The following is a 12,983-nucleotide window of genomic DNA, read 5'->3' on the forward strand; positions in this document are numbered from 1 at the left end:
AGTAGGTCCCTGACTGGCTCACGTGATAAAGGCACACGTGTGTGCAGCATGAGTTCTAGTCAGGGGAATGGTGCTCCTGCTACTTACAAAGGAAAAAGTTTCCAGCAGACACCTGCAGGGCTGGCCTTTGTTATCCAGGGGTCAGTAGCTCACTGTTGTGCTATATAAAAAATTCAACTGGAAGCTGGTTAAAATTAGGAGGGCTGTGATCCAAAAAAAAAATGTTGGACTGGTTCCCAAAACCTTATACAAATGGTATTCATGCTAAAATAAATCCCTTCTCTTTTGAATCAATTGTAAGGTAACAGGAAAACTGTTAAGGTTATTTATAGGAATAAAATCAAAATCACCCTATAATTTGTCGATGGGTTTCAAGCCAATCCAACAAGGACAACCACTACCTCTCACTATAGGAATCAAGACCGACTGCTCTTCGCAACACTGTCATGTAACTGTTTTTGGCTTTGCCTATGTATGCTCCCATGCCACTGAGTGTTGTACTTTATAATGCTGCAGGTCAATGTTCTATTTTCTACCCTGCTGTAGGGTATCTTTGTATTGCGTATTTTGATATTTAATATAACAATTGCCCACTGGGTAGTTGTAGGGTGATTTGTACCTCCTGCCCAATATACCAGTCATCTTGGCATTTTCCTGATTGCTTCAAAGCAGTTCTGGATTTTAGCCCGGTTTGACGAGGATCCCATAAAGAAAGCACTGCTCGATCTTACATTATTTGCAATCATATTATTATGGCATAATACAATATGATAAACAGAGTGCTTTGTATCGTTTGTTATAGGCAAGTGGTTAAGAACTTGAAGAGAAATAGTAATCTCTGCTTTGGATTTGTATTAATCCATTGAAATGCTCTCTCTTTCCCAGGAGCATTTGTATACAATACAGTCATTATCCTTGCACATGTCATTGCTAATCCTAAAATATGTCTGCCTCAATGGATTATTCTGGTGTTTTGCAGTGGTATTAATCGCCTAAACATTTCTATGTAACAATTACACTACAACTGAATACAAAGTTGTCACAGCACATGTAACCTTCCGCTACCTGTTCTTATTTTATTTCACACACACACACACACACTATGTGATTTTAGATTTTTACAGATGGACCTGCTCTTTTTCCAACTTGTGTTGGAAATGGTATCGGGAATCATCCAAGGTGCACCATAATAGTAAATCACAGGCAATGTTTACAATTTGCCATGAAGTATGAAAGTAATGCTCATTGGCTTTCATTTGCAGGTTTTATTGATTGAATGTCCACTGAACAGTTAATTGCATTTTTACTTCTTATGTGTCGCCTTTTTCATAATGAAATTGTAAATGTAACAATTCTCACTGAAAATGAGTGCATTGCCTTTTTTAATAAAAAATGATTGTTATAAAAAATGAATGATATTATCCAAACCAAGTTATGAATGAGAAATTCTAAACATGCAAACTATGATATTAAGATTTTTATCAAATGTGTCTCCAAAAATATCACATTCTTTATTCATTGTGATTTGTTTATAATGATTTATTTTCAAATCAAAATGGGATCTTTTTTTCCAAAGAGCATCTCAATATCAATATACTTTGTGCTTTTCACTAGAATGAGATGTGATTCTTGATGCAGTCATCTAGTAAAAACTATGGAAGTACATACTGTATTTGTGCACAATAGTTATCTTACCCCTGTTGCAGAGTAAAGTTCATGTGAGGTGGAAGAATTAAAATAATAAAGAACGGTACTTGCCCTGCGATGGACTGGCGTCCCATCCAGGGTGTAGTCCTGCCTTGCCGAGCTAATGGGTGGATGGATGGAAGAACGGTACTTGGGGTTGAAGACCATGCAAGCTTGATACGATGAGGCAAAATGAACAGATTCACAACCAGCATGATGTAATTCAAAAGCATTTTCTCAACAATAAGAATTCATGACTGTCCACCTGCTGAAGATTGTGACGAGATCAAAAGAAAGGAAACAAAAAGCTGATTTATGGAATTACTGTCTGACCCTGTCATCTGACCATGCATACAATTCAGAATACAATGGTGTTAATCTAAACAAAAAGCAGTCCTGTTGATGATGAATGAAGTTGTATTACTCTCAATGTTCTCTGTCATTTCAAAATGAATCTTCAACCACCAAAAAAGCTAAATAAGAACTAATATATTTTCAGCTGAATGTCAGAACAACATTGACAATGATTTAATGTGACAGCAAGCTCATAAGGTATTACATTTGTTCTATAGAAGGAAGCTGGCATGGAAATGTTCTTCAAAATGGCCTATATAGTATTCAGCACTTTTGTTCTTCCTGAAACCTCAGGAATTTAAATACAACTGACAACCAATCAGATGACTTGCCCACTGACAGGGAGATGCATCTTTTATATACTGCAGAATACTTGTGAGGGATTTGCATAACAAATACATTAGTCATGTGAGGGAAAGTCCATTTCAAATAAAGAATGTGCTACACATGGCGGGGGGTTATTATTGTGTCCAATCCCTATATCGTAATAGTTTAATACCAACATTTCACAACATGGTTTTGATTTAGTTCTTTGGTTGGATCGGGGGGTTAGTTCAAAGAACATTATTGTGCGAGAAGCCAATTTAAGCCGAGACACAGCTTCTGAGCACAAAGGCATTTTTGTGCTCTTCTGTCCTCTGATTGGATGAAGAACTCCTTTCAATCAATAAGATTGTGAATTAGAAATGGAACCCCCAGTATAAAAAACAGAAAATTGTCACACAGGCAGACTTCTCTACCAGTCTTCAGAGCAAGTGTGTGCAGAGTGAAAACAGGAAAATGTGTAGCCGGTGAGTTCATTAACCTTCCTTGTACTGGTCTGCCTACTTTTATGGGTACATTTAAATCCTACAAATGTCCGTGGCTAAATACAAACCTTACCAAAACTATACCGCTTTTTTACTCCAGTGATCTAAGTATAATGACTTGTTTTGGTTACAGCAGTTTTGCAATGCAGTACCATTTCTGCAAAAGGACTACAATACAACACTGCAGTTCTCCTGCATATTCCTTGTCAAGGAACTGTTTAAGATCATGATAGATGGGTTCTAATATAAAGAATTATAGTACAGAGTAACATAAGAACACTCAAGTTGTTTGTTATTTTTCATTTTGTAACATTAACTTATTATGTATTCTTAACTTAGGATAAGGTAAAACTGCAAATAGTCTACACGTTTAAAGACAATAATATATCTATTACTGTTTAGGTAAAAACAAAAAAGTTGCCTTTGTATATTGTGGACCCCCTACCACAGTGCTTGTTTGATACTATTATGTGTGAAATAAAATGTTTCCAATTGCATTCATGTGCAATAAGCATACATTTACATTCAATACTCATATTAGCAAAAGTGCACCACACTTGGAGAACGCTCGTTTAGCTTCATGGCTCCGACTCTCTGGAACTCTCTGGAACTATCTGGAACTCTCTCCCAGCTTTGGTGCGTGATGCTCCCACTGTCGCTCGCTTTAAATCAGCTCTCAAGACCCACCCGTTCTCTCTTGCTTTCCATGCTCTTTAAGCCTGATATCTGCTATTAGCTGCTGTGTTGCTGCTACCATTTCATGTATTATTCTACTATGCACTTTCCACTGTATTTAAAGTATTACCAGTATGGATTTTCTGTGTGTTACTGCATCTTGTAAAGCACTTTGTGATGATGGTCCACTATGAAAGGTGCTATATAAAATAAAGATTGATTGATTGATAGTGATAGTTTAAACTGTCTGCTTAATCATGATTAATTAATGTTGGTGTTTGGGTTAGTTATGAATTATTATAATGTTGAATTTAATATAAATTAATATGGTAGTTTATGTATAATTACACTTGTTATAAAATGTTATAGTTTTTTTTATTATTATTTAATACAGAATAACTATTGTTGCATTTTAACTGTACCTTCTATGCTAACGACAAGTAATCACCCTTGTAGCGATTTTGATCCCATTAACACTTAAATCGAATCCTTCACTTCTAAATAAAAGAGCCATACTGCAGAACTCAGTGAGCCATATATGACTCAGGGGTCACCCGTTGGAATAACTAATTTGAAATCAGCCTTTAGTAACTTGCTTATAGGGGAAGATGAACTCCACATGCATTGTGTGTAGAGTACAGAGAGGACACACAATGATTATAAAGCTGTAAAATGCCAACGTGTTTTTATACACTTGCAGAATCGAACATCCTGCTGGTGGCTACAAGAAAATATTTGAGACGGTGGAGGAGCTTGCTGAGCCATTGCCAGCTGTGGTTACAGGTCTGTCCTCCATTGTCTCTGTGCTGCAGTGGAATAGGGTGGAAACAAAATGCATTGTTTGCTGTTTTATGTTTCATGAATTGAAGCCTACAGCCAACCCCACAGGAGATGTTTTTAAGGGCTGTTAATACAATTTATGTTGTGCATCTTTAAAAATTACACAACAGGCACAAAGTACAAATATGCAAGAATGGAATAGATATTATGGCGGCACCACAGCCAATACAAAGTATATATGCATGTATGTCTGTTTTTTCTTTCAGGGGTAATTCCTCCCTGGTTAAAGGGCAGTCTGCTCAGGCTGGGGCCCGGTCTCTTTGAGATTGGTGAGGAGCAGTTCTATCATCTGTTTGACGGACAGGCCCTGTTTCACAAGTTTGATTTTAAAAATGGAGCAGTCACCTACCACCGAAAGTAAGTAAAGTGAAGGTCACACCAGTACTGCTACCAAAAGGGTGAAGATTATAAAGTCATTTGGCCACTGCAGAGCCATGATATTTGGCATGTGCTACTAGTGGTATTGCATTAAAGTTATTGTAGCTAACAAAACAACTCCATAAATCTTACCTGTTTTGCACTTCTATTAGCTACATGGGTCTCAAATGTGCTGTTTCTTTAAATAACTGAGTTGTTTTCTTGTTTATTTTGTGTTTACGGGAATTGTCATCTAAGTTATTGGAAGTTCAACCATGTGATTAAAAAGCGGTTGAGCAATATAAAATAGCTTTACCAGTAGTGCTGAGTCTGGGTCTAATTATCTTGTTCACAAGATAAAATTGCTTTCATACAGAAAAGCTTTTTGTTTTCCAGGAGAGAATGGCGTTTCCTTCCTTTAAACCTTTTACAATTCTACAAAATACAGGATGTGGCCACCTCATTAAGATGACAGGTGTTCCCCCTCTGCAGTTAGGTAGTGCATTCTGAGTAAACCCTGCACAGGGTTGTGGTCGATATAACTTCCTCATTGACTGCATCGAATGCTAAATAAGCATTTTCCTGCCACTACTTAAGTAGAACTTTATCAATCTTGTGTCCCAGAAAGAAACACAGAAACTATTCCAAATGGTGTTTTTGCTGCACTGACAACATTTTACTCACTTACATAATAGTATAAATTGCGTAATGTCTTCTAAAACCGCACACCTTTAAACGTTAACCCTCTGCTGTGTGTGTATCTTTCAGATTTGTCCGAACTGATGCCTATGTGAGAGCAATGACTGAGAACAGGATTGTCATCACTGAGTTTGGCACCTTTGCTTTCCCTGACCCATGCAAGAACATCTTTTCCAGGTTAATCCATATATTTGTTTCACCAGCAGAATAGCACAGAAGGCAAGGCCTTCCCCAGTTCCCTAGTGTTATTCCAACGTTGTCCAGCCAAATTTAGGCTTCTGGGGCCATCATGTTAATGTTACAAAATGAAAAACAAAACACATTGAGAGTCCTTAATAGGACTTGAAATATATAACTTAGTTGTTTGGTTCTAGTTTTACCTCTCCTGTTGTACAACAAATGTGGAACTTGCATAGACATAATCGTTAGGACAGGGAGGTGCAAAGGATCAACACTTTATACTTGTACATCTGGAGGCCTAGATTCAAATCTGGCTCAGTTCTATAGTGAAACACGTTTGATGATGGGCATTGAACTGTTCCATCACACTCTGACAGGAGCTATCTTAGGATACATGGTTCACAGGTTTTTACAATAGAAATAAATATTTCATTTTGTTTGCCTTGACGATAGTCACAAGACAGGGATTGTGTTTCTTTGCAGTGAAGACATGTTATTGCTTTCAATGGATACTTGTACCAGGAATACTTATGATTTTGTCCATACTTTACATGGTTTTTTTTTTCTGGTGTAGGTTTTTCTCCTATTTTAAAGGGGTGGAAGTGACAGACAACGCGCTGGTCAATGTGTACCCTGTAGGGGAAGATTTCTATGCCTGCACAGAAACCAACTACATTACCAAAGTCAACCCAGAGACCCTGGAAACAATCTCAAAGGTAGCTCCTTTTTCTACATTGAGATAACATTTAAAAGGAATGCTGCTGTAGTATTTTTCAGCTAATTTTTTTCAGCTTAGGAATTGTACCAGCATTAAACTGCATTTTAATCCTGACAGTTGTGTTACTATTACATTTTAATTAAGATTCATTGAACTGTACGGTTGTATGTAGTGATAAATGTTTAAAATATTTTCAGAGAGTTTACTCCAGTCTTTAATTAAGTCCTCATTTTTTAAGGAAAAAGACACCTTTTGGTTTTACACAATTAGTATCAGTGATCTAAGTAATGTAATCACAGATCTCTGAAGCACGCACAAGCTCTCAAGCTGTTTTTTTCAGTTTCGCACATTAATGTTGAATTTTCATCTTTTTAAAAAGTTAATTATAGACGGGAGACAGTAAATGCTTTGAAAATGTGTCCCTTAATATTTTAATGTGTATTACCCTAAAAATATAAATTCGCTCTTAAATTTGCTCTACAGCGATCCTCACGACTGAAATAAACAGAGCAGAGCACGTACACTCATGTTGTATTGTGTTTAGAATCCAAAGTGCCAATGTGTTTGTTTATCCCTTCAACCAGGTGGATCTGTGCAACTACGTCTCCATCAATGGAGTGACTGCTCATCCCCACATTGAGAATGACGGCACTGTGTATAATATTGGAAACTGCTTTGGGAAAGGCTGTTCAATTGCCTACAATCTGGTCAAGATCCCACCCACCCAGAAAGGTCTGCTTTTGTTAGGAGTAACTTCATAGTATACACAACCCTGCCAGATAGAGGGTACAGCATTTGGAAAAAAGAAAGCGTACTAAGATCATTTAGTACACATTAATTCGCTGGCTTTCTGAAAACTATCTTTTTGCATGCTGCCTGGTGATGTCAACATATAAGTAATACAAGATTATAGGGGTGCTAATCAAGGTGTTCAAATCTATTTTCTTAACACATAACAATAGCAATATCATCACTGTCGCACGCCCCCTTTTCTTCTGTTTAAGATGTTTTTGTTCTTTGCTTATATTTTATACTTCAGTTTGGAATATGCATATGAACAGTTGTTGCTGTTGCTTCTTGGTACATAATCACTTGTGTTGTGGTACAAAGTCACTCCATTGGTAAAGCAGCAATCAAGATATATTTGCAAATCCTGACTAAACGTAAAAAAAAAACAAGTGAAGAACCAAAGGAATCTCAGAACAGTAAAAACACAGTAATACAATAACCAGTAATAATGCATCTCTTAATAATAATAATAATAATAATAATAATAATAATAATAATAATAATAATAATAACCAGTAATAACCAGTAATAAGGCAGTGATAATGTTAATAATACTAAGAGATACAAAATGGATTCTAAAGCCTTGGTTAGAACTCCTTTAAGTTCTGTATGATCAATGATACATAGCCTAGGCAGTTTAATGAGAAAGAGGCCTCTTTTAAAAACTGAAAGCCTTGTTTGTTGTGCAGACAAGGTGGATCCGCTGGAGAGGATGAAGGTGGTTGTGCAGTTTCCCTGCAGTGACAGATTCAAGCCCTCTTATGTGCACAGGTTAGTTTGTTAAATGTTGATTTGCTGTCTATTGGGTGAATGGTTTCTAGTCAGGCAGGTAATGAGTTACTAAATTCATGTAACTTTCTTTTAGTTTCTTCTCCAAAAAAAGCATTCATTCAATATTAGTATCCTTTTGTATCCTTAACCAGTTCCCAATTTTTTTTCAAGCCAAGAAACAAACAAAACAGATTAGGCTTAAATAATGTTTAATGAATCAATATGACCCATAGTATAATGTATTAATAATAATAAAGTAATAATTTGGTATTCACATACAGTATACAGAGAATGCAAAACAAATCCCTTTTATTTTATGAATATATTCAAACAAAATTTTGAAAAACAAAACAGCAAATGTGCGAATGCACCATGCTTACTCATTTTTTAACAGTAAAGATTTCAATTTCCTTTCACAAGAAATTGGTCAATTTGAATTGGCATTTTGGAGTAAAAGCCTTCATCAATCTGGGCTGGAATCATCTACGCAATGCAAACTACTTTAGAAAGAATGCCAGTCTTACAGACTTCATTGTCCAGGACAATGTGACCTGCTGATGCTTTGTTGTTATGGAAGTGTGGGAAAGTGCCACTCGATCACCTGGGAAACACTCTACAGAGTGGAAAAGAAGGCTGGTTGCAGCTCTTTCTAGAGTGCAAATAAAATGAAAGCATAGTGTCTTCACAGCTCGTCATTCCCTCACCTCCAAAATCACTACAAATACAACTAAAATGACAGGTGTTATTATTTAATTTGTGGGAAGAAACAATTACTTATTAGGGGGCTACTAACCTACAAAAATAAAAATAAAAAAAACTGTAAAATGAACTGCTCAGCAAACTAAGCCTACGTAAAATATCACAATTTAGTATAACTTACCTGGATTGTTAATGGGTTTAAAATGCCTGGGGTCCCTGAGGGCTCATCTGGTAAAGGCACAACTGCATGGTGTGCAGGGTGAGGGTGTTCTTAATCTACAAAGCTGAATATTGACTCCTTACATAGTTTTTCCATTCTCTTACTGGTAGCGTGATAGAAGCTGTGGTATGTCAAAGGATGCATCTGCTTGTATTCACAGTTTTGGAATGTCAGAAAACTATTTTGTGCTTGTGGAGACGCCGGTGAAGATCAACCTGCTGAAGTTTTTGTCTGCGTGGAGTATTCGAGGAGCCAACTACATGGACTGCTTTGAATCCAATGAAACAATGGGGGTAAGAAACCGTCCTCTCCGAATAACTGCTATGATTACACAACCCACTGTGTCTCACTTACTTTACATATGATTACATTCCTTAGTATTTACTTAATGTCCGTGGTACAGAGTCTAATGTATAATGTGTTTAACACTTTTTGCATTTCTCTGAAGACATGGTTTCATATTGCTACCAAGAAAACTGGAGAATATCAAAACATTAAGTTTCGAACTTCAGCCATCAATGTTTTTCATCACATCAACACATATGAAGAAGATGGGTTCCTGGTTGTGGACCTGTGCACTTGGAAAGGGTAAGGAAAAGGAATGATCTAAGGGGTCACAGTTGCTTGTGAAATGTCACTAATACTAGTGCATTGTTTAACAATGCATTTTCTATGTTTTAAGTTACTTAGGGTTGATTAAGTCAATTTATACCCTGCCGGGATAAGCCACAGCTAGATTTTGACTATTTCACAGTACCAAAGAACTCCCTTGGGACAGCGTCAACCCCTTTGATGCAATCCAGGGTGATTCCCCAGTGCTCTAAAGTGCTCTAAAAAATCAGCTATAGTTTATCCGGCAGTGTAAATGCTGATCAAATCAACCTCTTAGTTCTTAGAAAATTCAAATCACAATGCAGTTTACGTTTACGCATTTATGAAACTGAACTGCTTTATTTTACTGCAGATTAGATTCTTACTGAGACAGCAGGTTTTTTCTGTTTTGATGTTTTTCAGTCCAGTTAGCTTTGCGGTGCTATACAGTTAGTTACCTCAGCCTTATGGATTTTGTCTCTTCCAGATTTGAATTTGTGTACAATTACCTGTACCTTGCAAACTTAAAAGAGAACTGGGATGAGGTGAAGAAGAATGCCATGATGGCGCCTCAGCCAGAAGTCAGAAGATACGTTCTTCCTCTGGACGTTGACCGGGTAAGAAAAAACTAAACTAGAAGTGTTTTATTAAGGAGAAATATACTATGCTTGTGTCCAACAATTGAATGTTATTCCTATGTTATTCCTGTTGAAATAATTCACAGTATGCAATGTCTGTACATTTACAGAAAAATATTCTAAGCTGGTAAATTTACAGAGTTACCAATAAAAACCAAACATACTATAACAGTTCCACTGCACATTATGTCTTGTGTTTCTGCAATAGGTCGAACAGGGCAAAAACTTAATCTGCTTGCCCTACACAACAGCCACTGCCACCATGTGGGCTGACGGGACCGTGTGGCTGGAGCCAGAAGTCCTTTTCTCTGGACCTCGACAAGGTAGGGGTCCCTACAGCAGAAATACCTGCAAACCACACACACGCCTCATCTGTCTGCTTTATTTAACAATGGCAGAGCTCAATACCCTTTTAAAACATTCCCATAGCAAAGCATAGCAAAAGTGTAATAAAGCATAGTGAAAGCATGGTATAGCATAGGCAAGCATAGGTAAGAAAAGCAAAACTGTAAATTTACAGTGGTAAACTTTTATAAGGGTACTGCTGCCCTTAGCTGCATTTATTTTACTGTATCTTTATTGTATGTTGTAATGTACAGCAGTGGGTCCATAAATGATCCAGAGGGAGAAAAAAAAACAGCAGGATCAATACAGATGCTGTTTTTATTATTAAAAGTCTTCAGCCATGTTTCCACAAAAAGTGGTATTTTAGGTATGTGTGCAGTATTAGCATTAAATAGCTGCACACATTCATAATAGTTTTTGTTACTTCGTTAGTACTTTTTATAAACCGCTATAAGATTACTCAGTTATGTTTAATAAAAAGGTATTGGTAGTTTGCGCCACTCGTAAGCAAATTAATACACATTATCACTACGACGTGTACTGCAAGATATGTTGGGGCTGTGGAAACACAGCTTCACTCATTTTGGTTTGTTTCCCTTGCAGCTTTTGAATTCCCACAGATCAACTATAAGAAATTTTCCATGAAGAACTACACTTATGCATATGCACTGGGGCTGAACCACTTTATTCCAGATAGGGTAGGTAAAATGTTTTACGCTTGCCTCAGTTTATTGGGTGCCGTGGGATAAATGGGAAGCATTGGCATTTAACTGTGCCATTTATGGGAGCATGTATACTATGTATGTACCTACTGCACACATTGGTGCAGAAATGCCTTTGTTACAGCTGGTACAACAGATCCCTGTTATAAGTAATGCCTCTAGCTTAGTGCTGAACCCAGAACACATAAGCTCCTGCAGACAATGCTTAACCATTCTCAATAGGAGACCCCAATTCTTGCATTGGAAGGAACAGCATAGTGCTCATTGAGAATGGTTCCCAGAACACAGCTTTATCTTGAAAGTAATTCTCCTTCCTCTTTCCTTTAGATTTGCAAACTGAATGTAAAGACCAAGGAGACCTGGGTATGGCAGGAGCCGGACTCATACCCTTCTGAGCCCATTTTTGTGGCCAGTCCTGATGCTGTAGATGAGGATGACGGTAAGATGAAAGGTGGTTAATTAACCTCTACTGCTATCTGGTAAAATCAGTATAGTAAAGCAGTCTGGAGGGCATTTTATTTCTATATAAAATCCATAAGATTGTCTGCTTTGTATGCAGCCAGGAAGCTCATACTAGCTCATGTTAATATCTGTTGGTTACAAATGAATGTTACACTAAGTGCAAATTGATTTTCCCACTGTATTTTTATTTACTACGACTATACCTAATTAATAACCATTAGCCTGCATTTCCAGACGTTATGTGTGTTCTATATATCTCTGCGTAAAGGTGCTTTTTCACAACAACTGGTTCTCAGAGTTTAATTCCGTAATAGAATCGATTTCGGATTGATACCAAAGATAATGAATATTTATTTGATACTGTACCTCTGAAGACATTAAGAAGACTTCTTGTTGAAATGCTTGCTGCAGAATTGTTTTTAAAAAACTACTAGGCTAGGTACGTTGTAGTTCAGCAGGTCTACACTTGAACAATGACACTACAAAACGTAACTGAACAAATGTATACCCTTATACTGCTGTATGTCTAACTGCTCTGTTTCTCTTAGGGGTCATATTGACAGTAGTAGTGACTCCTGGTGCTGGGCAGAGACCAGCATACCTTCTGATTCTGAATGCCAAGGACCTGACTGAAGTGGCCCGGGCTGAAGTGGAAACCATTATTCCCGTCACATTTCATGGAATGTATAAGCCATAGGAAGATGGCAATGGTGTGAGCTGGCTCCAGTAGACAAAACCATGTTAATGTATTACTGCTTCCTCATGATTTAATGCAGATTGTAAAATGTTTCTAGTCTGTTCGACTGCAACTGAACCTACATGTGAAAGTGGTGCTGTAAGCCTGAACTTAGGGGACATCCACTTCAGAGCAGAGGGGAACTATAGCCTATCGCAACATGGACTGACTTTAAATGACAATGAGTTAAATGAAACCCTGTATGCTAGTTAGAATGGACTATTTTGTACTGTGCATTTTTCTGACATTTAGGCATTGTAAGAAAGCTAAAGTTAAATGTTTCAGTTATACTGCTGCTCTGCATATAAAAAGTATATACTGTACATATTTTTTCTGAACAAAATATATCTTAAATGACTTGCATTTAAATTTACTGATTTTCTTTAGAATTGCAATATAAAAACGACTTAAATGTACTCTATGTCACCTTCTCTTCTTTTATTCACTTGGCTGCCATTTTCTCAATTTTGTGAGCTTCTTCCCAGAGCTGTTCAAAGGTATCCTGTAACCCAAGTTGCAATATTTTAGGTAAAAAGCATTCTTTGTATAGTACAGTGTTGTATTTAAATTGAAAAGGTACAGTGTTAGTAAAAATGTAGCTCTTGGATGAATGTTGACCATTCCAGAAACATAACGCAAATCAGTGTATTTCAAGTTACATCTAAATTAAATTGTCTTTAAACTCATTTTAT

General features: G+C 37.0%; 1 protein-coding gene across 1 annotated transcript; it reads left to right on the forward strand.

The window, feature by feature from the left end:
* The first annotated feature begins 2,696 nt into the window (after positions 1–2,696).
* LOC117417355 (retinoid isomerohydrolase-like) lies at positions 2,697–12,977 on the forward strand. The gene is made up of 14 exons (XM_034029453.3): positions 2,697–2,831; positions 4,225–4,307; positions 4,571–4,721; positions 5,490–5,597; positions 6,175–6,316; positions 6,903–7,050; positions 7,797–7,878; positions 8,958–9,090; positions 9,246–9,385; positions 9,876–10,005; positions 10,235–10,349; positions 10,975–11,069; positions 11,421–11,532; positions 12,104–12,977. Exons 1-14 carry the CDS (start codon positions 2,821–2,823, stop codon positions 12,250–12,252), a joined length of 1,599 nt encoding a protein of 532 aa, XP_033885344.3. The 5' UTR covers positions 2,697–2,820; the 3' UTR covers positions 12,253–12,977.
* The last annotated feature ends 6 nt before the right edge of the window (positions 12,978–12,983 follow it).

Source organism: Acipenser ruthenus, chromosome 12 (assembly GCF_902713425.1).
Source record: "Acipenser ruthenus chromosome 12, fAciRut3.2 maternal haplotype, whole genome shotgun sequence".
In the NCBI taxonomy this organism is placed as follows: domain Eukaryota; kingdom Metazoa; phylum Chordata; class Actinopteri; order Acipenseriformes; family Acipenseridae; genus Acipenser; species Acipenser ruthenus.